Source organism: Chelonoidis abingdonii, chromosome 16 (genome assembly GCF_003597395.2).
Source record: "Chelonoidis abingdonii isolate Lonesome George chromosome 16, CheloAbing_2.0, whole genome shotgun sequence".
NCBI lineage: Eukaryota > Metazoa > Chordata > Testudines > Testudinidae > Chelonoidis > Chelonoidis abingdonii.
The window spans coordinates 3,026,627-3,053,450 of record NC_133784.1 but is presented as its reverse complement, the minus strand read 5'-3'; the positions used below and the strand labels follow the sequence as shown (position 1 = coordinate 3,053,450).

At 41.8% G+C, this 26,824-nt stretch overlaps 1 protein-coding gene across 6 annotated transcripts in view; it reads right to left on the bottom strand.

Annotated features, from left to right (window-relative positions):
- The window catches only part of NT5C2 (5'-nucleotidase, cytosolic II), a 96,368-nt gene that overhangs the window by 17,681 nt on the left and 51,863 nt on the right, over positions 1-26,824 (bottom strand). For 4 of the 6 annotated variants that reach the window (XM_032786091.2, XM_075072944.1, XM_032786094.2 and 1 more), the window contains 8 exons: positions 12,694-12,811; positions 10,259-10,354; positions 5,801-5,892; positions 5,487-5,544; positions 3,312-3,405; positions 2,243-2,296; positions 922-1,005; positions 57-98 (listed from right to left, as the gene is read on the bottom strand). In XM_032786091.2, coding sequence (XP_032641982.1) covers positions 57-98; positions 922-1,005; positions 2,243-2,296; positions 3,312-3,405; positions 5,487-5,544; positions 5,801-5,892; positions 10,259-10,354; positions 12,694-12,811 — 638 coding nt within the window. Of the gene's footprint in view, positions 1-56; positions 99-921; positions 1,006-2,242; positions 2,297-3,311; positions 3,406-3,553; positions 3,631-5,486; positions 5,545-5,800; positions 5,893-10,258; positions 10,355-12,693; positions 12,812-17,273; positions 17,453-26,824 lie in introns of those variants that run through there. The other 2 variants (XM_032786096.2, XM_032786097.2) reach the window with 2 other exon arrangements.

The window sequence follows — 26,824 nt, the reverse complement described above, 5'->3', positions numbered from 1 at the left end:
CAGAGATAATTATGTGCATTAATTTCTAGTAAAACAGCAGTCCTAGAGTCACATACCTTTGGTCCATGTGAAAAATCAAACAAATAAGTCATAATTTTCTGAAAAACAAAATTAGAAATGATTTACAGGACTTTAAAATATACATTTGTGTAGTTTATAACAACATACTTTTCAGTCTCCACCTTTTCAGACTACAGAACTTTTTTAGTTTTACAATTTACTGTCAGTTTTGGCATTAGATTTATTGCAATTTGGGAACAAAATTAATAAAACACATCAGTTGGAGTTAAAACAGTAATTTTTCTAATCAAAGAATAGATTTGCCCTCAAAATCTGCACACTACTTCAAATATATTTTAGAGACTTTTAAAATGATCTGTGAGCTTTCTATGCATAATAATGCTGTGATATCTTGTGATTTCCCAGGGCTTTCAACAAACGCCTTGCATCACTAAAAAGAGGTAATTTCCAGCTTCTCTCCACCCGGATAAAGCACCAATTTCTAGCCCTCTAGCCTTGATGGTTCAAAAGTTATTGGACTGTCACTTGATCACAGATTCAGGATTGTCTGATGCCTTCATGTATGCATCAGAACAGTTTGATTATAGGGAAAGTTTTGCATTTTCGGAGCGACTGGTTTTGAAAATAACAATACTTTGCATTTATTCAGCACTTTTCATCTGCTGAGAGACTGAGACACAGATGAGGTAACTGACTTGCCCCAGGTCATGCCATAAATTAGTATCGGAGTTTTAAAACCCAGTCCTCTGCTTTAATCCCTAAATTACACTACCTCTCACTCAGGAAGTATATAGAATACACTCAACGTTGTCATAGTGAAACCAGAAAACGTATGAAAATGAATATCCATTTTTTCTTCATTAAATTCTACACAAATCCAAGTATTTCAGCAGCACTTACATCTGTGTATTTATAGTCACTGTTTGTGGCAAGAAACACCTTTCCAACCTCATTCATGCGGCTGAGCAATAATGGCATTTTCCCCTAAAAGGACACACAAGGATTACAGACACTTCACCACTGGAAAAAACAAGGCTCAGTTAAAATCATGTTTGCAAGACAACACATTTTAAACTGGCAACAGCATCAGGAAAACTTCCTTGCATGCAAAAATGAAAAGAGTGGAAGAAATGGGAATCACGAACTGTGTCCATGGGTACTAGCGGACCCTGAGCTCCTCACGATGATATTAAATAGTTTAGTGGCACTTCACACACTGTAGCATGCTCACCCACTACCAGCTCCACTTCAGACAGCCTAGATGTGGCCCCGTGGGCTCCTGGTAAATTACCAAAATGAGCCCTTTGGTAGAAGGTTTGAACACCCCAGTCTACAGGTAGGGATGCGTCATAATTCAAACATCAAAGTTAGAGTGAGTTTGAGGCTGGAGCTGTTTTTATTAACAAGTTATAAATCCTAACTCAGCCTAATCCTACCCCAAAACAGAAGTTTCCAAAGCAGTTTGCAGACAGGTAACTAGACTGGTTAATTACTTTAAAATGAAACATTGCAGGCAGGCAATGAGTCCATAATGTGGACTGGCTGGTATCAGTACTTTAAACCAAATGACATTCGGATAAGTTTTAGTATACATGGGGCCTACTCATGGAGACTGACTGCGGAATGCTCACTTGCAGCTCACACGCTTCCTTCAAAGGCAGTCCCAAAGCAGGAAGGAATACACAGTTTCAGCTTTCCTAGGTCAGACATTGCACTCACTTTGAAGGAAAGTTTGAGAGATTGGAAGGTTTCTTGGAATTTCCCTTCCCCCTTATGCCTCTTTCAATGGCTGGCTATATCAATACTTCTGTCTGGAAAAGATGTCAGCCTGTTCTGAAGCTGAGGTCAAGAGAGCTGCATCACTGTGGTTTATGATGCTTACAGAACAGCCAGGTAAAAGAAACAGTCCCCTTCCCCACCAGTAGAGTCTGCATGTGCCTCACCAACACCATCACCTCCATAATGTGTTAAACTTTCCTCTAGCTTTTATAATCGGTTTAATAGATGTGTGGATGAAAACCAAGCCATGTGGATTATTGGGTTGGGATACAGGTCGGGTCTGAACTTCCCACTTTCTCTTTGGTTATTACAGTAGAAACCACGCTTATCAGTTTTCTAATTCAGTAAAACAAATCAACAGGTTTACTCCTTCCCCCACACTTCCTGCCTGTGTTCTCAGTACAGTTTGTCGCACAGCACAGCAAAGTAACTCCATACTTACATCTTTCACCACATACTTCTCCAGATTCTCAAGTGTCTTTTCCTTGAGGGTTCCCTGAAATAGAAATAACAGAACTCCATGAGATGCTGAGCTTAACAATCTAACACACATCAGATTATCTCCATCTTCCACGCTGTCAAAGCCCTGTAAAAATACAAACCAGGAATGAATCTGAACAGGTGATTCAGAGAGAGAGCATGAGCTATCACAAATCCTATGAGCCATGCAGTCCCCTACTCTGGTGGTAATTTTAGAGGTGAATATTCCACTTTAAGACCATTTCAACCCTTTCAGGAAAGAATGTGATAGAAACAGAAACTAATATAGGTTGCCATACCAGATCAGACCATTGATCTCCTGTCTCCAGCAGTGACCACAGAGCTTCAGTAGAAGGCAAAACCACCACAAAGCAGCTGGTCAATTGTGCAAAACTCTATATGAAAAATTCCCTTCTGAATCTTGTAGAAACCGGATGACAATCTGAAGCATAAAATGTGATCAAATAATATGAAAGTGCTCCATCCTACTCATTATGGGACTTTTCCTGGGGTTAAGGGGAGCAGAATCAGGCCTTCAGCTGCCATATTTACAAACGTTATTGATCAGGAAATCCAAATAGCATAGGTATATATGTTTGTGTATATAAAATCGGGTTGCCCAATTATGAAATTCTCCAATAAACAGATTCCTAACAGCATGACGCAATTAACACTCTAGAGTAGATGTACAATAAAATCAATATTGCAAAAATTAATAGTCCACAACTTCAATACATGGTATAAAATGCAAATACAATTCACGGTGCAATCTTTAAATCACTTGTTAATTATAGCTAAGGAAAATGAGGATTGGATGAGATAGGACCGAAGGATTCTCCTGTCTAATGAGAGAGATAATCATTGTCCCCAAGGGTGTAGTCCTGCACCATTCACATATCTGGTCACTAAATGGCAAAACAAGTTTCTTTTACAGGGATATAGTCACATGTTAACTGCTTCCATTTCAAAGAGTTAAAGACAGGTGTAGCTCAATTAATGGCCAATAAAAAATCCCAAAGAGTTCCAATCACCTGGTAATGAACCCAGTCAACAGCATCTCTGACATCCTGAAACATACTCCTGAAGGACATAAAGAGGTCTCCATCTTTAAACCCCGTTTCACAGCTATGAGGAGAAAGAAGAGAGATCAGATATGTTAGATAAAGAACAGCAGCCAGTAAGAAGTGTGCATGTGCCACAGGACCTCTGTGACTAAGGAGCAACCAGGGAGACAAGATAGTGCAATATATCTGACAGACAAAGCTCGTATTACCAACTTGTATTCATTGTTTCCTCTTTTATTCCTTCATGGGTGCTGGAATTGAGAGAATGCCCCGTAAATAGTTTCCAGTTAACAGAGTCTATCTGAACAGACCTGGTATATAAAGCAGCATGAGAGGTGTTTGTTACACAAACGTGCTATTCATTCAGAACTTCAGGAAGCAGATTCCTGTCTCTGGATCATGCACCAGCAATGTGGTATTTCAGGTTTTTGTGACCAGGACTCTAGTCTCTCCCTCCTGATACTAATGGAATGGTAAGTACATAATGATTAAGGACATGGAAAGATTTCCATTTTAGGAGTGATTGATAGACTGGGACTATAGTTTAAACAGCTGATAAATAAGAGAGAACAGGATAGAGGTATACAAAAAGATGAACGTAATAAGATAAATTCAGTGTTGCTGGCTATCCTCTTTCATAATCCAAGAAAAAGGAGATATTCAGTGAAATTCAAAGTCAATGCATTTAACACTGATAAAAAAGTAATGTTGCTTTTTTATATCACAGTGCATAATTATCCTGTGGAGCTCACCACCACAAGATACCACTAAGGCCAAGATTTTACATAAGATAGATTCAAAAAAAGGATTTTATACTATATATAAAACTTCATGCCTTGGGGCATAAGCCAATCATTAATAGATGTAGATTAAGAAGAAACTCTATTATAGGCAAATTAGTCCATAATTGTCCATTAAAGGGTACTGGCCATTTTCAGAGATAGGATACTGGACACTGATCTGATCCAGAATGGCAATTCCTGTGTCCCTAGGCAAAACTGCATATGTGTTTAACGTTTACTTTCCAAGAATGTAATACCTGGTATCACTTCATAGCATGTGAATCATTCATGCAGCTGCATCCAGGTTTGCTAGCTCAAAATGTAACCTACCATTTTAAACATACACCTCTTTGCAAGCCCATGTAAATATTGATGTTCTAGCCCCCCAAAATCCCGTATGTCTCAATGTTCCTTTTCTAAACCAAAAAGCATTGACAGCACAGCACTCATGAGCAACTCCACGGTAACAGGTGCTGATGCACATACATGAAGGAGGAAAAAGAAAACAAGTATATTTCCTGCTTCAAAAAGCTTGCTATGAAAAGTAAATAAAAAATTACTATAAAAATTTGGGAAATGTATCCTTTAAAAGTTATTAAAACCAGACCTTAATATTTTAGACAATTCTCTCATTAAATGAATCTGTTGGTTTTTTTTTTTTAAATCAAACCCACGTTATTAGCGTATTTCACTTTTGAGTGAACGAGGTTCTTAACCATGAAAATGTTAAAACTACTATAAGGGGAACCTAAGTGGCTCTGGTAATTGGCCTTGGGAGTTTTGCCTCTAGGTTACTGGTTCAAATACAAGCCTAACTGGTAGGCATTGAAAATAGACATCTGAGGGTTGTTTGGTGCCCACTGTGTTTGTAGTAAGTTTGTGGTCTCAGATCACAAACTTCCACGACATCAAATCTCCAACTCATTTGGCGTTATTTGTTGGAGTCTTAGCTGAGGCGCCAAGAACAGAGTGAAAATGGAAACTAACCATTCACTTGGTTTGTATCTAGAGTTTGTTTCTCCACAGCAAAGTTGTGGCAAACAGTGCATTGAGACAAGTACACAGTATGAGGGAAGAGTTGCACCGCCAATGTCTTTACTGCATCCAATTGGTCTAGGCCTTCAGTCTCCAGAGATGTTAATAAACACTTCACATCAGCACGGAATTCACTTTTATATTAAACAGCTAAAGAGGATTGCTCTTAGCCCCAGTGATGTCAATGGAAAGATTCGCATTGACATTAGTGGGAGATTGGACCTCAGTAGAGCAGCTTTGTGCTGTGCCCTGCATCCATTATTTAAAACATATATTCAAGACTGCACTATACCATTAGTTTTATAAAATCAGGCAGCAAACTCACCTAGAATACCTGTCACAGTTAGTAAAGAAATCTACTAGGCAAGCCAACAGGTAGGTCTCTGCAAAGAAACAAAACAGAAATTTAAAACAAGAGAATCATCATCAATTAAAAAAGCTTTTGGGGTAGGAGTCTGGAGGAAGAGAGGTGTTCGTGTAACTCTAAGCACACCAGCGTAGGTCCCAATCTGCTGTCAGGAACTCAATGGCAAAACACCCATTCATTTCCATGATGAAGGATCAAGCCCTACAGTAGCTAACTACAGGTTTCAGAGTAGCAGCCGTGTTAGTCTGTATCCGCAAAAAGAACAGGAGTACCTGGTAGATTGAACAGCGTGTTCAGAATGTAAAATCTCTCTGTGTCATCCCTCTGAATAAATTTATTTGGGTACTGCTCCCGAGTTTCTGGCCTGAAAAACAAGATAGTAAAGGGAAAAACTGAATAAAACAATAGCATACGCTATAGTTCTTAGAATCTGATCATTAAAGGGCCAATTAACTCAAGATTCCCTCAAGCCTTAATCAACACCTAGTTTTACCATGCTGAAGGGGAAATTAACAGAGTGTTGGTGACACAAAAGTAAAAACAGAATCCACTTCACACTCCATAGCTGTGTTGGCTCTAACAGGGCAAAAATATCCATGGTTGGTCAGTAAAGTGAACAAATCGGACACAGGGAAGCAGAATGGTTGAGTGACCACAGCCTTACCTTAATCCCTGAGCTAATAGCTAGGGGATACTTAAATCCACTGCATTTTCATTGTTTGTTTAAACTAATTAAACTTTCCCCTAGTTTTCATGTATTTTTTTTTAAACACCCACATGGAGCTTTCATCAGCAATGTGGAAGGTTGTTATGCTGCAGGCTATAATGAGGCTCTTTGCAATTAAACAGCAGGGTGGCAATGTTAAAAAAAGTAATTATTCTCATTCTCTTAAAAGATACTTTTTAAGTGATCACTGCCAGAATTATGCTATTTGCATTCAAAGCATCCATTATATACATAGCAGGACCAAACTCAGGGCACATTTACACCTGTCCAACCCCCCTGGAGTCTGTGAAGACTACATATACATATGAAAGCTTTGAGCACACATTTGATCTTTCATTTTTTAAGGTTTCTACTTCCTACGGCAGAAACTTTCTAGCTTGAGATGAATTTATCAGAAGGCCTGTCTGATGGCCTCTGGGATTCCTGTTCAGTTGCTACTGAACTTAACTGTTCCTCCATTCCATCAACTCTAGCCTCATATTATGGATTTGAGAATTTATTTGGTCAAATTTTGCATCTAGCACTGCACTTCCCCATTCTCTTATTTAAATTTTCTACTCATAGATGTAAGAGGAATGCTAACAGCTAATGGGGACTGCAGAAAATTACACACAGCTTTACTATTAGAATCATAGAAGATTAGAGTTGGAAGAGACCTCAGGAGGTCATCTAGTCCAACCCCTTGCTCAAAGCAGGACCAACACTAACTAAATTATCCCAGCCAGGGCTTTGTCAAGCCTGACCTTAAAAACCTCTAAGGAAGGAGATTTCACCACCTCCCTAGGTAACCCATTGCAGTGCTTCACCACCCTCCTAGTGAAATAGCTTTTTCCTAATATCCAACCTAGACGTCCCCCATTGCAACTTGAGACCATTGCTTCGTGTTCTGTCATCTGCCACCACTGAGAACAGCCGAACTCCATCCTCTTTGGAACCCCCCTTCAGGTATTTGAAATCTGCTATCAAATCCCCTCTCACCCTTCTCTTCTGCAGACTAAATCTCAGTTCCTCAGCCTCCATCAAAATCTAGTGCTCCAGCCTCCTAATCATTTTTGTTGCCCTCCGCTGGACACTCTCCAATTTGTCACATCCTTTCTGTAGTAGAGGGCCCAAAACTGGCCAGTACTCCAAGATGTGGCATCACCAGTGCCAAATAAAGGGGAATATATCACTTCCCTCCATCGGCTGACAATGCTCCTACTAACTAATGCAGCCAGATATGCTGTTAGCTTCCTTGGCACAAGGGCACACTTTTGATTCATATCCAGCTTTCTCGCACTGTAATCCCAGGTCCTTTCTCTGCAGAACTGACGCTTACCCGCCAGTCCCCAGTCTGTAGCAATGCATAGGATTCTTCGTCCTAAGTACAGGATCTGGGACTTCTCCTTATTGACCTCATCAGATTTCTTTGGCCCAACCCTCCAATTTGTCTAGTTCACTCTGGCCCTTATCCCTACCCTCCAGCATATCACTCTCTCCACGCTTAGTGTCATCCAAAACTTGCTGACAGTGCAATCCATCCCATCCTCCAGATCATTAATGAGAATTGAAACAAAACTGGCTCCAGGACTGACCCTGGGGCATTCCACTTGATATCATAGACTCAGACTCATAGGTCAGAAGGGCCAAATATGATCATCTAGTCTGAACCTCCTGCACAAAGCAGGCACAGAACCTCTCCATCCACTTTTATAACAACCCCTAAACCCATGACTGAGTTATTGAAGTCCTCAAAATTGTGGGTGGAAGACCCTAAGCTGCAGAGAATCCACCAGCAAGTGAAGATGCCACAGCAAAAACTGGCTGCTGAGCTCTGTGCCTTTATACTCACACACAACTATTTCAAATTGATGACAATATTATACCTCCAGATCAGTGCACTGCTATGGCACCCGCATGGCCCCACAATATGCCAATTTTTTATGGCTGACCTGGACAACGCTTCTCAGCTCTCGTCCACTCATGCCCCTTCTCTACTACGCTACATTGATGACATCTTCATAATCTGGACCCTGGAAAGAAGACACTGGAAAAATTCCACCAGATTTCAACAGCTTCCACTCCACCACCAACCTCAGCCTGGACCAATCTACACGGAGGTCCACTTTCTAGACACCACGGTGCAAATAAGGGATGGTCACATTAACACCACCCTATATCGAAAACCTACGACGCTATGCCTACCTTCATGCTCCAGCTTCCATCCCGGGCACATCACACGATCCATTGTCTACAGCCAAGCACTGAGGTACAACCGCATCTGCTCTAACCCCTCAGACAGAGAACACTTACAAAATCTCCACAAAGCATTCTCAAAACTCCAATACCTGCATGAGGAAATAAGGAAACAGATAACAGAGCCAGACGTGTGCCCAGAAGCCTCCTACTGCAAGACAAACCCAAGAAAGAAACAACAGGACTCCACTGGCTATCAATATAAGCCCCCAGCTAAAACCCTCCAACGCATCATCAGGGATCTACAACCCATCCTGGATAATGACCCCACACTTCACAGGCCTTGGGTGGCAGGCCAATCCTCGCCCACAGACAACCTGCCAACTGAAACGTTTCTCTACCAGCAACTGCACACCACACCATAGTAACTCCAGCTCAGGACAAATCCATGCAACAAACCCCAGTGCCAACTCTGCCCACATATCTACACCAGCGACACCAATCACAGGACCTAACCAGATCAGCCACACCATCACCGGTTCATCACCTGCACATCCACCAATGTAATATACGCCATCATATGCCAGCAATGCCCTCTGCTATGTACATTGGCCAACTGGACATCTCTATGGAAAGGATAAATGGACACAAATCAGACATTAGGATGGCGATATACAAAAACCTGTAGGAGACCTTCAACCTCCCTGGCCACACTAATAGCAGACCTTAAGGTGGCCATCCTGCAGCAAAAAAACTTCAGGACCAGACTTCAAGAGAAAACTGCTGAGCTTCAGTTCATTGCAAATTTGACAACCATCAGCTCAGGACTGAACAAAGACTGTGAATGGCTTCCCAACTACAGAACCAGTTTCTCCTCCCTTGGTTTTCAAACCGCAGCTGCTAGAAGAGGGCCTCATCCTCCCTGATTGAACTAACCTCGTTATCTCTAGCTTGCTTGCTAGCGTATATATACCTGCCCCTGGAAATTTCCACTACGTGCATCTGACGAAGTGGGTATTCACCCACGAAAGCTCATGCTCCAAAACCTCTGTTAGTTTATAAGGTGCCACAGGATTCTCTGCTGCTTTTTGTGTTTAAGCTCACCGAAGATTTCTCTATTAAGCCAAGCTGGTCACCTGCCATATTTGCTAGTCTTTCTGCACATCAGGATGGTTTGTTCCTGGCCCCTCAATAAGGCTTCTTTAAAATACAGCCAGCTCTCCAGGACTTCTTTCCCCCTCATATCAGCCTCCCAAGGGATCCTGCCCATCAGTTCCCTGAGGGAGTCACAGTCTGCTTTTCTGAAGTCCAAGGTCCATATTCTGCTGCTCTCCTTTCTTCCATTGACCTAAACCATAAGCTACAATAATTCAGCTCCTAGGCTAATTCAATCCTTCACCTCTCTCAAGCAAAGACTGGTGAGCAGAATCATATGCAGTTGTTCATGCGATGCAGACTTCTGCCTGTTCCAGAAAGGGCTGACACAATTGAATTATTTTACCTGATGACAGGATGCTGAAACTGAATTATGCCAGCACACGTAAAAAGCCCCACACACTGTCCTATAAACTCTTCCCCACACGACGTCCTATCCTATTTCCAGTGCTCTAGAAAATATAGGCCTCTTTGTACTGTACTGATTTTTCCCTAGACTTTGAAATACCATTAACTTCAGAACACTCACAATTTCTTATATATAAACAGAACCTATAAAAATATAAAAGCAGAATCTCTTTATAAACCAATTGTCTGCTATTCCTTATGGTTTATTAAGCCATTTATCAAGCCAGAACCAATGACCAGTGAATGGCCAGTTGTCAGTACTCACCCTCTAACAAAGTTAAAGCCATGTGTACACACTAGGAGGTTCCCATAGGCATCGACTTTCAACAGGTTTCCATAAAGTGTATCAAACACCAGACCTCTGTCAAGGAAGGAATTTAAGATGTGAAATCAGAAACATACTGAGGAGAGACCAAATACACCATACGCAGAGCAGGAACCAAAATCAGCTTGAGCATGCTTATTTGAAGTAGAATGTTTGAGCCAATTCTTATGTCCCATCCAAAACAGATTTGAACACTGGGGGCGGGGTTGTGCCGATCCAGTCCTAATCTATCCTTCTGTCTGGCTGTGGAACAACTCTCCCCATCCCCGGCATTGCCAGGTTGACATGTATAATTGACCTGCTCTCTGTGGATCTTAAAACAGGATCATTTTACTCATTTTATTTAGAAAGCTTAGCTATATGTTCATCGGGGAAGATGTGTAGCTTTCTACAAAAGGTCAAGAATTTGGCTCTTGCCTGCCCTAGTGATTCCCTGAGAATTCTACTGGGCTGCAATGGGGAGCTGATTGGGGGAAGGAACCTCTCCAGTCCTGTGCATCTCTCTGTTGCATTTAGGCAAGCCAGACATAGCATGTCAAAGCTGCAAAAAATGCTGTGCCATTCCCCACAACCGATTTAAGGGCTCTCTCTTTTCTGCCAAAACCACAATACATGTTTTCTGCTCATTTATCTAGTCACTAGCCTTTAGGAAAAAGAGATGCCATAACTGCTGAAAACAGTGAGATTCCTCAAGACTGATTGGTAGTAAGGCTGCTACCAGTTGTCCTCACATAGGCAACCCTTCTTGGTCCTCCCCATGAAGAAGGAGTGAATTCACTGAACATGCTCAATGTAACCTTCCTGACAGCTTCATTACAGACCATCTTCCTGTTATGAAAAAAGAACAGGAGTACTTGTGGCACCTTGGAGACTAACAAATTTATTTGAGCATAAGCTTTTGTGGGCTAAAACCCACTTCATCAGATGCATGCAGTGGAAAATACAGTAGGAAAATATATATACACAGAGAACATGAAAAAATGAGGATAATTAATTAAGGTGAGCTATTATCAGCAGAAGAAAAAAAACTTTTGTAGTGATAATCAGGATGGCCCATTCCAACCATTCTGCAGAACTGGAATTAATTTGCAAACTAGACACCATTAAATTATGCTTGAATAAAGACTGGCAGTGGATGGGTCATTACACAAAGTAAAACTGGTTTCTCATGCTAATCTTTCCCCCTTACTGTTACTCACACCTTCTTGTCAACTGTTGGAAATGGGCCATCCTGATTATCACGACAAAAGTTTTCTTCTGCTGATAATAGCTCACCTAATAGCTCATCTTAATTAATTACCCTTGTTACAGTTGGTATGGCAACACCCATTTTTTCATGTTCTGTGTGTATATATATTTTCCTACTGTATCTTCCACTGCATGCATCTGATGAAGTGGGTTTTAGCCCATGAAAGCTTATGCTCAAATAAATTTGTTAGTCTCTAAGGTGCCACAAGTACTCCTGTTCTTTTTGCTGATACAGACTAACAAGGCTACCACTCTGAAACCTTCCTATTATGGACATGGGAATGTGTGGCAGTAGGCTCAGTGCAACTCAAGGCAGAGGAATGAAAGGAAAGGAGCTGCCAGACTGAAAACTAGAGCTCAGCAGCCACAGTCCCACTGCCGACATTTTGGTAAACAATCCATAGAAACTGCCACAGAAGCCAGTAAGACTAAGTCCAGCAAAGGCATGAATGGAAACAACTTTAAAGGTTTTAGGGACACATCAGATTAAAAGCCATCAATCAAACACAAATTTCCATCTCTCTGCTACTAAGAGACTCTTAAAAGTGTCAGAATTTTAGAAATTAAATTTACTTTGCACCAATATTTGCAGGCATATTTCCTGCATTTCATTCAGTTTGGACAATTAAACTTAACTAGTCCAGTTTTATTTTTCTTCACAGTCAGTTTCACTTTCAGGATGTCTCCTGTGCACAAGGACATTGCTGCAATGTTTGGGTTTCCAACACTATGCAGGAATACTTTATTTCAAAATAATTAAAATATAATAATTTATGCAACATTCCTGCAGGCTCATATTCTGTAAAAATTCATTCTCACAAAACCTAGATTTTAAGTAAAATTTCACATTGCTTTAATGTTCTTGCTTTATAGATATTTTGAACAACTTTTTCAGCAGGCCTCTTTCACGTCACTCTCATTCTTTGCTGGCATGTCTGTTTGTGCAAAAATTGTGCACAAGTGAAGTCAGTCACTGCAAGTCAATTGGGTATGTTTACCCAAGTTCTGTGCACAACTGCAGGCTTAAAAGGTGCCCTCTGAAAACTTGAAATTTCATGTCTATGAACTTCACAGAACAAACATTCAAAGCCACAAGTAGACTGGATCAGTATCTTTTAGTTATATACCTGGTAGGGAAAGAAGGATCATAGACAAAACTGAGCAGCTCCTGAGGATATCCAATGGAAACCAATCTTTCTACAGTCAGGTCAAATCCAAGAGATTCATACTCAGGGGACTTATACACTGTACCAAGATAAGATTCCAGTTAGAAAATACAAAAATAGCTCATGGTTAAACAAGGCAATTAAAAATAATTTTTCCATTCTCCCTCCTCCCTCTTCCACACTACAACACTCAGTTCTGTCATTATTTTCCTTCTCTATTTCAAGTTCACTTGTCCACTGCTTACAGTGATCATGGAATTAGATCATGCTAGAGGCCTTTTGCAGAATGGAAGTGCAGTTCATATTTCAGCAGCAGAAGGCAGCAGATGAAATATAAAAGTCAGCCCATCAGAGCTCTTTGCCTCAGAGGAAATATATTCCAAACAGCATCTCCCTCTCCTCCCCTACCCCCATTACACACATCTCAGAGGCAGAGAATCTGAAATTCTTTACTGCTGTTACTTACACCTGTTACTCTGGACACAATTCCATAGCCTAATATTAGTGTCAGAAATTCAGCTAGGAAGTGTTTATAAGTGCTGTGGGCTATGATGGCTTCCACAGAAGACACAGTAATCAGGTCAGCATATACTTTGTTAATAAAACTATATGGTACTGTAGAAGTCTGTCAGATGTTACCTTCTTGCATCAAAATGTTATTCTTTTAAACCAGTTTATTATTTTAATATTTCATTTATAAAACATACCTTAGGTCAATACAGGGAAAATGTACTTATTTAATAATTTCATTCAATTATCGTTTGATGGCTTCGCTGTATTTCTGTGGACAGTATGTTGAGGTTTGCTGCATGGAAACTGTCACTCTCACAGAACCTGGCCCCAAGATGTACTGAGGTCAAATAATTCCCATCACAGCTGAGATATATATTTATGTGGGTCCCACTGTACTAATGATTTGAAGGCTGCAAATGTGTGTGTCATACACATGTGCTATTTGCATGGTAAGCTCTTCAGAACACATACATGCTTTTCTGTGAGGTGTCTAGCACCGCTGTGGGAGTCATAAAAATACTAAAAATAACAAATATATTTACAATCCCCCAAAAATTAGTATAGGTAAGAAAACATGCTGTGGAAAAGAGAGACCAAGTCAGAGAGGAGAAAACTTATATGTGAAACTACTGAAAAAAGGTGGAAGAGGAGGAAGATTATGAAGGAAAATCAGAGTGTCAGACAGGACAGATTATAGATTATGGTGACTCATGAGAAATCACATATGTAGAACTGAGCAAAGTGATTTTTGGTTTCCAGGGAAAAAAACTGGTCAGTTTCTAACCAAAAATGAATTTTTTTTTCCTCGACTAAATGAAAAACCAAAAAAATTTTGTTCTGGTCACATTAAATGCTAATTCAAACTAACATTTTCAAAATAAAATGTGGAGTGGATCTGACATTTTCAAAATGAATTATGATATTTCCAAAATTTCTGTTTTCAGGTTTTACTTGGCCAAAACTATTGCCAAATTTGACCCAAATTCACAAATAGTTTCAGTTCCCCCTGAAAACTGCATTTGTCAGTGAATTTACTATTTGCCAAAAAAATTTGCCCAGCTCTACAGTAACATATGTCATCCCAGGTATTATCTGACTGACAGAAATCTAAGGGTTCATTATTATTTTTAACCAAGCCCTATTATCACTTAGAAAAGCAACAATTCATTGTAAGCTTGAACACACACTTATAATACCAACTTACTTAGTAGTAAAGGATATCTAAAAGTAATAATGTAGTTACCAAAATCTTCAAGCTTTTACTATAGTAATGGTAAACATATAATAAAGTTATATGACATTTGCTGCATGGGCCTTCTCAGTGCAATAGAAACAGAGAGGTTGATTGTGTTGTGGGTGAGAATGAGGGGCAGAAATAATTAATATAAATAAGAGAACACAGGATTGTGCAGGAAATCCTGGGGCGTAATCTAGAGTGCTAGTGAGCAAAAGTAGGTCAGAATGGAAAGAGCACAGTGAAGATCATGAAAGATCAGAGTCTAGAAAAAATGAATTCCCTTGATGAAGGGCTGCTAAAGGCAAATTACTGAAGGAAACCATAAGAAATATACCTTCATGTATTGTAGATGGGTAAGACAGATGCCCAGAGTTCCCCGTTTATTAAAGCAGCATGGGACAAGGACATGCTGAGTTATTCACAGGAGCGGTACTTGAGGGGGCTTGTGGGGGCTATCGCCATCCCAAAATTTGCCTTAGCCCCCACCCAGTAGCCACCTCTCCCAGCTGCTGGCTGTGGTGGTTCCTTCAGAGTTGGGCACCCGGCCAACAGCTGCTGCGCTCCGGCCGCCCAGCTTTGAAGGCACAGCAGAAAGAGCTGTGGCTGCTGGCCAGGCTCCCAGCAGCAGACACGCTCGCTTCTCCTACCCCAGATTCACTCGCTCTCACTTCTCCCTGCTGTTCAGCGCAGCCTGCAAACAGCAGCAGCCAGGGGAAACGGACTGCTACCTGAAGACCTCTCACACACCTGATCTGCAGAGAGGAGGCTTTAACCATTGGGCTAGACTGGAGGAAAATCATCATCTTCTTCTTCCATTCAGTCCCTTTGCGCTCAGGGATCCCCTGAAAGATTTGCAGCCCTGGCTGTGCTGCAGAGATTTGCACAGTCAACTCCTCCGCTGATGCTAGCCTTAGCCAGAGATGTGACACAGCTCTTCAGCAGCAGGCAGTACAGAGGCTGTGAGCCCCATGTTTACCTTTAAGTCTCTCCATTTTTGGGAAGCTTATCGACGGCTGCCGGGACGCAGGGGGAGCTTGCCTGATGCTAGACGTGGCCATGCCTGAGTAGGTCTCCACTGAGCTGGGATGGGGGGACAGGGAGCCTGTTTGATGGTGTCTCTGGCTCAGGCGTGGGAGCTGCTGCTGCACTGAACAAGCATCAGGCTCCTGAATGCTCAGCTTAAAGAGACAGCGTGCTGACACACTCACTCAGGAACGTGCAGTCTCTCACACACACTCCCAACACACACACACACACACTCTCCCACGCACTCCCCCCAATGCACACACGCGCACAGTCTCTCTCACATGCTACTCCAACAAATGCACACTCTCCCAATACACACAGTTTCACTCAGTCTCCCACGCACGCACGTGCACGCGCGCACACACACAAATTGTAAAATTATAATGTGGTATGAAACTTGGGTGGGGAAGCACCTCCCTAAATGGCACTCCTGAGGTGGTTGCTGACTGGTGGTGAGGTTTGGCAGAGCATTGTCCGGCTGCAGCCAGCCAGCCCTGGGGAGCAAGCTCAGATCTGCGATGTCCAGCTTGCCTTGTGGGGCTGGATTTATCTGATGAGTCAAGGGCCTTCCTCCCTGCCTGGTTCGCATCCCTAGCATGCAGCTCCCTGCCACAGAGCCTGCTGCAGCTGCACATGCAGGACAGAGCAGTGTCTGGGTAACACTTCCCAGTGCTCAGTTAACCCTCTCTAGCACTGAGGCCCCCTGCTCCAGACTGACCACAGTATCAGTTGTTGTATTACAGCTCTAAGTCTCCAAATCTTCCAAATCTCCTACTTTGCTCACTTCACAGGCTAGACGAAGTTTAAAACCGATGTGTCTGTATATATTTTTATTCCTCTTTTGAGGATAACAGATAAATCACACATTTAAGTGTGTATTGTTAAAAAATAAATGTGTGTGCCCACAACATGTATAGCATCCCCATTTTCTGTCTAGCCCACCTCAGCCCCCTCCCTGCCCCCAACCCCACCAGGAAGAAGCTGGAGCCCTCCTAGTTCTTCACACAGACCATATAAATTTTTTTAACACTGCTGTGCAATTTCTCCTTGGTAATCTGGCCAAATTCCCAAGGGAACTGTGATTTCTCTCTCTATACAGAACTTCACCTTTCCCTTCTTCTAAAAATCCTGTTGCATTATGTTGCTGCTATCAGAACAGTTTGTCAAAAGCCTCTCTCTCTTACCAACAGAAGTTGGTCCAATAAAAGATATCACCTCACCAACTTTGTGTCTCTAGTATCCTGAGACTGATACGCTATAATAGCACTTCAGACACGAGCAGCTGTCATTTCTGGAGCCCAGAGACGGCTGTAGTGGCCCCTACATACACATGTACAATCTGAAGAGTACTCTGGGATCCCTTTTAGATAAATAGAAAGGATTTACAATCAATCTCAGTGGTACACCACCAAGATAGCATGGCTGCAGCTAATACAATGCTGTCTTTCAAATAACACCCTTATTTTTCTAACAATCTTTCAGGGAAAAGGGCAGTGGATTCATATTTTCTATGTGCATCATACAACCCATAAAATACCCTTATTCCATTTTATTATGCACTGCACTCCCCTCTCCAATCTACATCCATCACTAAGACCTCCCTTCTAGCCTAGGAAAGCAGCTGAAAAGCCAAAAAGAAAGGTTGTTGCAAAGGACTATATGGTATTCCCAGGCCATGCCAATACAAGAAATCAAATCCAGATCTCTGATTAGGTGGCACGGCCACAAGGCTGTCGCTGAACATGTTTAAAATTCACATTCTCACCTATAAACTTTGGACTTTGCTTGCCTCCTTGACCCAGCCTCATTTAAAACGTAAGCTACAAGCTCATTCAAAGATTTTGTTTGGATGTCATCACTAAAGACACCTGGAAAATAAGAGTCTTCTTCCTAGTGTAAGAAATCAACAGACACACTTGAAATCAGACTCTTGGAGGATGGAAATGGACTATAAATAGTGTTCTCCAGGTACTGTGATATTATCCAAGATATACTTTCCTTTAATTAGACAACTGGGAACGGATTCAGAGTTCACCACGCCCACACCCCATTTTGACAACACACTACACCACGCTATGGAGTATATTAATCAGTATGAGCTACAAGCTACTGACATTTTCACACAAGCTGTGCAAATGCTCATTTCAGTAACATGAGCTTCAGGCAAGTGATCCACCTACTTGAGATAAACAGTGTGAACAGGATTGTGATGCTGTAACTGCCATGTCACAACACTGGAAAACACCCACATTATATAATCTCTATCTACATACATGTGTGACAAACTGGGAATTTTCTGTAATATTTTAATGAAACCTCTGTGTGCCTCAGTTTCCCTCTGCACTTCATATTGTCACCCAGTGGAAGGAAAAGCGTTAAGTCTGCTCATGGAGGCAGGACTGGACATGAGGTTCGGGTGTCACCTTGCGGTCTGGGCCATAGTGAATAAGATCATTAAGGAACTGGCTTGAACCCGCTGAAAGCAACCCCACATCAGTGCAGAATCCAAAGAAAGCCCAATGACCAGAACATTGACACCTAGCACACAATGACCAAGAGGAAGGAGCCCCCACCTCCTCTCACCCCAGCAGGGAAGCTAAGCAGAGACCCCAGCTCGAGAACAAAGGACTGAGACATGATCAGCAGAGGACAAAGTGTGGGATACTGAAGGAAGCTGGCTGCTCTCTCCTGGGACTGACAGAGAGAGACAAGAGAGCCTAAAATGGAATCCACTACAGCTCTGGCTTGACCAGAATGGGCTATGCTTTAACTTTTATTTCTCTATGCTAACCTAAGGACTTCCAATGCTATGTTCCAGTTGACTAATAAATCCTACTCTGTTTTGAAACGCGTGTTTGGTGTCTCTGCAAATACTTGCTCAGTTGCGTTAATCTCTGCAGGGTGGATAAGTCTCTAACTAGGAGTCTGTCTCAATGGGACTTGTTGAGCAGAGCTCACGGTGTGAAGCCAGGAGTGCTGAAGCCCAGAGGTTCAGCCTAGGAGGCGGTGAGGCTGGGAGGCCTACCCTTAAGCTAAAGAGTGGGGCTCCTTAGGGCTCTGCCACACTCAAGGGGTTCCTCCAAGAGGCTGTTTAAAAGTTAGGGCATAGTGCCGATCCTATGGAAACATGGCAATATATTAGTGTACTCAGGGCTGATGTGTTTTTATATCTTGTTCTGCTCAGTCATCCGTGCAGGAATTTAGCAGTAAGGAGAGATCTACAGCTGGATGACTAAAAAAAGAAAAAAGTAATGAAATACTTTCCTGGAAACCCCCCAAAGCCCTAGCCACTGTGGCCACAGCTATAGACTTTGTGTAGGATACAGTGGATGTCAAAGATTTAGATGCTTGCCATGCAGAATCCGTTGTACTGTGAACTCCCTCACAGTTGACAGTGCCCCCGCCTCAAAGCACCCACAAGTGCGTGACAGGTGAAATATGCACAGCCACAAAAACACAACCATTCAATCCTCAGTATGTTTTTGTTGGTCTCTTAGCCCTACTTATAACATAGTTACAACAAATACAAGCACATATTACAACTTTTTCAACATTTTTTTTTTTAGTTGACCCCCATCCCTCCACAAATATGTCGGTCCCAAATGAAAAAGGACAAGTTATTTTAAAGGTCTGTGTTCTGCAACAGGCAAATGCTTCAGCAGCTCAGGGCAGTCAGTACATAGTGTTCTGGGGTTATGTAACTATGGATTGCGAAAGAACCACCAAAGCTTTGAAAACAGAAGCCAGCTGACAGCACTTACAGCTTCCCCTTAACATCATAATTTGCCATCAAATTACATTGTGGAGAGTTAAAAAGCAGTACCACATAAATGAATGTTGCAGGCTCTAAGTCCGTGATGACTTCCACGGTATGTGTTAGAATGTGTTGGAATGAGCAGGAGTTGTACAGTAAGGTATGGAATTCTCATGCACTTTACTGTGGATTTTGGGTGGTTGGGGTATTTTTTTATTTTATTTTTTTTACCTTTGCTGCCAAGACACATACGGTAGCAATTTTATAGCCTTCCTGAAAAAGAAAAAAAAAAAAAAAAAATCTCTACAGAGGCTCCAGCTTGTGCAAAATGCTGCTGCCAGGATTTTAACTCACATGAGGCAGATGCAGATGCAGAGTGTCACTCCAGTCTTGAAGGAGTTACACTGGGCTCCCCTGTTAAAAAAAAAAATCAAACTGTTTTTAAAACCGCGACAGCGCCGCACCATTTGGGACTTGCGTGTTTGCTGGAGCTGCTGCCGCCGAAGAGCTCGAAAGGTAGTCTGCTGGCTATTTCACAATACCGCTCAAAACTGATTTACAGGGGAGGCATGGTTAGTAGTTGTACATCCTATAGGCAAAAGTCTGGCCTTAACCTCACAAACCAGTCTCAGATCAATTCAGCAATATTTTGTTGGCATGACAAACTACCCAAGTGTTGCCAAAGTGTTTAAGAGACAGATCCCTCAAGTTTCTATCAGAAGTAGATATAATTACTCAGGAACAGCCTTCACACTGTGTTTAGGCTTCTGTCATTAGTGACTATACGTGATCCGGTGGCAGGTTACTATGTAGCCTAATCCCATCTCTTTCCATTCAAGATATTCCATTCCTTTCACACCCACCACACGTGTCATCAGGGAAGAATATATGTCAAGAGCCACTGTGTGGATATGAGAACAGAATTTTGCCCTAAATCTGGAATCTCCTCCCATCGAGAACCTAAAATATGGAGTCAGTCTGACTCATGTACATCAAAGCTTAAATCTTACTCTTTACACCTAGGCTTATCTAGCAAGTTTAGGCTTTTCTGTGCAAAGCTTTTTGTTCATGAAAGGTGCCATGCAACCTTACATGGCATTGTACAGTACTGGTTAACGAGCACAGATGGTAAAGAGAATGAGAACTATTCTGCAACTTACAAATATGCACAAAAGAACGAGAAACAACTTGTAAAGAAATTCAAACTAAACACTAAGCTGAATGCTTTTGAATAGGTTTCAAAGAGGGCCCGAGGGTCCAGAGCAGTAAAGTACATACCATTACCAATAATGCTTTTTTAAAATAATCTTTAAATAACCATTTTGCATGGTTAAGAAAGTTTGGGGTGTGATTGGATTTGGTTTGGGGGAGAAGGAGAAATCTCTTCAAGACCTGCACATTTCCTTCTTTATTCTCCCTGTTGCACTCTCAGAGGTTCCATGTTGAGACCAAGGTATTCCTTCACTGAAGGTGTGACACGTCTTCTGCCAGAGTCTATCAACACTCCTCATGGGTTGGTCAGAGATGATCTTGTGAGAACAGGGAAAAAATGCTTTCTCCCTTGCCTGTGCATAACCTCCACGTTTTGTGTCACTCCATGTGTGCCATATTCTGAAAATTATTTACTCAATTAATTTGCATACTTGTAAACAATTTGTGTTTAACCATAAAGTTTTGTTTTAAAACGATTGTGAGAGAGTTTAGTGCTGGTAAAAGGTGTTGTATTAACAACAGTGATGACAAGTCCTTGATTTCTTATACAGGGTTCTCTGGAGCAGTGGGAACAGCTGCAAGGAAGAAGGTCCTTATTCCTCATACCCTCAGAATAGGAGTGTATGGCTTATGGGGAGCCAAAGGCATCTCTGAGTGAACTCAGGAGCAAGTGTGAGAGCCTGAGGATAGTGCAATTCCTGAACTGCTATGAAGAAAAGAGCCAGGGGCTACTGGAGTGAATGATGAGGCGCGGTTACTATGTTGTGGCATTAAACTTTGTTCACTCATCCCCAGTGTTCCATGTTGGTGGGGAACTCTCATGGGAAGTAGAGAGCAGACAGCGGAAGAGGCAGAGAGGTCCCAGGCTGCCTGCTCAGCAGGTGCCACAACAGCCTCCACCAGGAGTATCACCTGCAGCTCAAGCACTCCTGCTTCCTAGAACTCAGCGGAATGCATGACATTCAATTCAGGCTGTGGGAGTGTAAGAAAGGGTGCTGGTTCTGCGTGCGAGATGCATTACAATTGACAAGTTTTCGAAACATGCTTGGCCCAGGTGTACCTCCTGCTGAAGTCAATGGGGCTACAAGGCAAAATTGGCCTTCTGACTGCACGTTAAGCTATGCTTGAAATATGTAGCCCAACAGGCCAAGACTCTGCAACAGGTGACTGTGAAAGGGAGAAGAGCTCTTATGTGGAAGCATTAATGCAAGGATCTGGGCTTTAACTTGAATAAATCACTACAATATCAGCTGAAGAGAAACCAGCAGCAAATAAAATAAAATAATAATAATAAATTAAAAATTAGCAGAGTAAATGGCTTGTGTGTTTGCATGTGTGGGGCTTGAGTGAAGAATATCAATATAAACTCACTTGCAGCCTAATCCATATTTAGGCACCTAAAAATGGGCCTGATTTTCAGAGGTGCTGAGCACCCAAAAATCCTGCTGAAGCAGTGGATGCTCAGAACCTTTGAAAATCAGGCTGCTCTCATTTAAGGACACAATTCAGCAAAGCACTTACCCAAGTGTTTATGTACATACCTATTCAGCAAAGCATAATATCTTAACCAGCTTAACCCTAAGCACATGCTTCAATCTAATTTATTAATATTAGGCACATGTTTAAGAACCCTACTGAATCAGGGCCTAAATGATTTGTCCAAGGTCACACAGGGAGTCTGAGGAAAAGTCTGAGGAAAAGTCAGGAAAACCCTGTTCTCTTGACTCTTTGTTTTCCATCTTAACCACAAGACCCTAATAATCCTTATTTTATTACTCACATGAAGCTGTACAGAGCAGGATCTCTCATATTTCAGCCTACATCAAATCTGGTTCTCAGAATCCTAAAGATCTTCAAATAAGTAATGAAATCATGTTTTGTTTTATTTTTTTCTTTAACTCCCTGTATTTTCATTCCCAAATGAGAAGAAACTGCAGGGTTATTTATCAATCACTTTCTTTCTTTAACAGGGAGGAAACCTTTTCGCACAGTGCAGTCAGCCAATAAGTGACAAAAGGTCTGTTAAGTATATTTCACTTTATTGCTTTCTATATACCTTTATTTTCCTCTAGGGAGTATACATTTTTATCCATTAGCAAACAGGCCTTCCGCTGAATCACAGGGTGTTTTCTAATACCCACATACATGCCTCTTTGCATGCAGGAACAGGCAAATCTTGAACCAACCCTTCCTAACCATGAAGAAGCAATGTGGTATCATATACACAGCAGGACTTTGTATTGTTCCATGTCTATATCGTTTGAGTGCTGTGCATTTCTACTTAACAAAACCCCACCAAAACAATGTTCTTGCAAGGTGTTTTGTCCCAACACTCCTTCCCCAATTATTTTAGGGAAATTCTATGGTCTGTGACATACAGGTTAGTCAGACTATACAATCATAATGGCCCCTTCTGGCCTCTGAATCAATGAATCTATTAAAGTAATCTTGGTAATGGTCCTATCAAAGGACCTAATGTCACTGAGTTTTGTTTGCTTTAGGCCTGATAAAGGTTTGGGCTTCCTGGCTATGTCTCGCAGAGTCGGAGCTTGGTAACAGACTCAGCACTTTAAGGTGAAAAGATTTCTTCTCCTGAATGAAAATGCCAGGCTTGAGCTTACATCAGTAATAATAAAGTCTAAATATGTACAGATTTGCATATAGGCAAAAGCCACTTCTTAGTGGCTGCTACTCTGTGGCACCTCTGCATTTCTAGTGAATCCTCCTTTTAACTGGTCATTTTAACAGTCTGAGGAGCATTTCTTAGAACTGGAATAATTTTTATCACTTTCAAAGAGTCAAATTAATATATATTCACCTTGGCTTTTATGAGTGTTTGTGTTTATTCCAACATCATGGAAACATTTTGTGTTTAACTGCAGACCTTCCTTACAAACCATCCTACCCAGCTGCAGCCTACTGAGAATCATACTCCTAAACTGGAAACCTCACAGCGTATCCATGGAAACAAACCACCCTACTAAAGTATGGGCTTAGCTCTTCAATAAGGAGTTGTTAAGCAGGGGGAAGAAATGGTTGCACAGAAGGCTCATGTTCAAACGCAACTCAATAATATCCAAAAAGAGCAAGGAAAACAATTTAAGATGTAACTGCCTTCCAAATCCAATACCCTACGGCACCATTCATATGCATTAGCACCTGAACAATTCCAATTTGTTATTTTCCCCACTATTCCTCCGCCCTCTTGAAGCATTGCTCAATCTGTTTCTGGACACAGATTTTAAATTGGATGGAAACAAATGTCTAGTTGGTAATATACAGGAAAGTAAACTAGGAGTTCTAGGTTCTACGCCTGGCTCTGTTAGATTCATCATTTGATGTGGGGCAACTAACTTACAGCTTGATTTTCACAACTGCATGTGCGCAAACACATGCCTTTGTGTGTGTACAATCAGCACAATTGCACATACAAATCAGAAATTTGCACATGTTGATAAGCAGTTACATATACACCTCTACCCTGCTATAACGCAGTCGTGGGGAGCCAAAAATCCCTACTGCGTTATAGCTGAAACCCCATTATAGCAGGGTAGGGGTGGCAGGGCTCCGGCAGTGATTTAAAGAGCTCCGGGCTCCAGCCGCTGCGGGGAGCCCTGGACCCTTTAAATCGCCAGCGAGTCCCACTGCCGCAGCCCCTGGGTAGCTGCAGGGCTCCAGTAGGATTTAAAGAGCCCGGGGCTTCCCGCAGCAGCCAGAGCCCTGGACCCTTTAAAGCGTCACCGAAGCCCTGCTGCTACCGCGCCATACATGAACCCGTGTTATATCAGGTCACGTTATAGCTGGGTAGAGGTGTATAACTGGTCAACTGTCTGCTAAAATAAGTGATTTACAAAGCATAATCAGGGAAATTGTGTGTGTACAGTTGTGAAAGTCAAGCCTTCAGTATACTTGCGCCTCCGGCTTCTCTAATTACAAATGACAATACGCTCCCTATACCACAATGTGTTAGAAGCATAACTAATGCTTGTAAAGTGCTTTAAGATCCCTGGATAAAAGGCTCTATTACAAGTGGAAAGTATTATCATCATAATTTCTACCAGTCCAGCAAGAATAAGATCCTAGCTATGTGGATATTGAGAAGCTGCTGATCAATGTAGGTCTTCAGCTATATTGAGACTATCAGAACAAAGACCAAAATATTGCAACTTTTTAACCACGTCCTGTACTTAGTGAAGTGCTACCCTTTCAACAGCTTCAGTCTAACATTTGCTTTCCCTTGTTGAGCAGAACATAGTGGGTGGGTATGAATCGCCCTACACAATATTCTGGATATTAGCCTCTCTCTAATCAACAGAACAGCATTAATTCACCCCCCTCCTACGGTCTCTTTCACGCCTTCCTTTTCCTCCATGTTTTTCCTTTCAGTCTCACCCTCCCTCCCTTTCCCTGGGGTGGGCTGTCTCCCTTATTCCCCTTTCCAATTTCTCCCCTTCTTCCTTCTCTCACTTCCCCACTCTGCTGTACTCCTGATGCCCTCTTCACACCCAGTACCAGCCATGCTCTCGCACGTATAATCAAGGCTAAGATTCTGTCATGGTTACTTTTAATAAAACTCATGGGTAATAAAAAACACAGTCTGATTCTTGAAGAAATGACACCTTCCAGATTGGCACTTCATCAGTTGGTGACAAGCAACACGTGCTTTTCCCATGCCCCATTCTCAGTGCCAACACATTACAATCCACAGTTTCAAAGCCCAGTGTGCTGTTTTAGGCAACTTTAAGCGGTCAACTCTTAAAAGCAGCAATGGAAACAATGCTGACAAAATGGCTATTGTAATGCTGCCTGTATTCAACCAACCATCCCAAAGTAGACTAGAAACAGCTTTGAACTGCTTCTAGTTTTAAATCACTAAATTGCTAAATTATTAAAAATAGCCTCAAAACCTGTGCCTGCCAAACTGCACGTGCACCAGTGTGAATGCACAAACATGCACCACATGTGCAATTACCCGATTACATGCACACAATAAATATTTATCTGATTTTGCAGATGCAATTTTGGGAGCACTTTTGCCAGATTAGTTTCAACTGTATCAGTCAGTCTCCCTAGCAGCCCCCGTTTCTTTTCCAATATTAATAATTATAATCATATAATCTCTGAAAAAAATCCAGGCAGAACAACCCTGAAATGAAGCTGTACATACCTATAGAGAGCTGGGTACAAAAACTAATGAAAGGAACTGACCACCACCACAAAACAACTTCACTATTTTCAATTGTTACATCATGATGAACTAAAGGGAAACCATCAACCTAAATATTACACTTTTGTTTGAATATTTTTACTTATGATTGTTATACACACCACCTAAAATTACAACATTTGGATGAGATGAGAGGAAAAAATATTTGTCTGGAACTCTTTTGTTTAGTATGCATACTCAGCAGCACATTGTAACTAGTCAGTTCACTGTCTTCCCTATGTAATAGAAACACCATGCAGCTCTTATATATCACTTTTCATCTGTAGATCTCAAAGCACTTTACCAAAGAGGAAAGTATCGTTAGTCCCATTTTATAGATGGGGAAACTCCAGCACAGAGTGGTGATGTGACTTTGCTACAGTTAAGAATTTAGGCCGGCGGCAGAGCCAGGAATATAACACAGTGTCCTAAGTCACAATCCAGCACCATATACACTGGACCACATTGTATCATGACCAGTTTCTTCATTTGTATGGGTCTTTGACATAGCCAACATGGGAGAGAAAAGCATTTAAAATACAAGATATAATTGTAAAACCACAAAAAGTTGAAGGGGAATCTGGGGCAGGTGTAGGACTTAACATTACTTTTAATTCATTTTAAAATGAACCGATTTCAAATTGACTGAGGGCGGCATTTTCAAAAGTGCCTAAGTGACTTAGGAGCCAAAGTCGCATTAACAGTCAACATTCTTGGGGCTCTTAAAATTACTTAGGAGCTTTTGAATGTTTTATCTCGTGTCCCTTACAAACAGATTGGGACCTTTTATCCTATAATATTAGTGGAGTTTCTCTCTAGAAGTAGGTTCTCCTGCATGTAAAAAATCTTTATTCTGGGCATTTACATACCATATATACTCATTCATAAGCCAAATTTTTTTTAGTAAAAAAGGGAAGCACCAGAAAAGAGGGTCAGCTTACGAACAGGTATAGAGAGGGAGAGGTGGGACGCAGCCCCTCTCTTCAACAGAGGGAGCAAGGAGAGGCAGCACAGCCAGAAGGAAAGAGGCAGGGCCAGAGTCTCTCCACTTCTGGCCACGCTGCTCTCCCCCCAGCCTCCAAAGCAGCTGCAGTTCCGGAGCTGGCAGGCTGCAGCCGTGACTCCCGGCCCTGCCCCCCAGAGC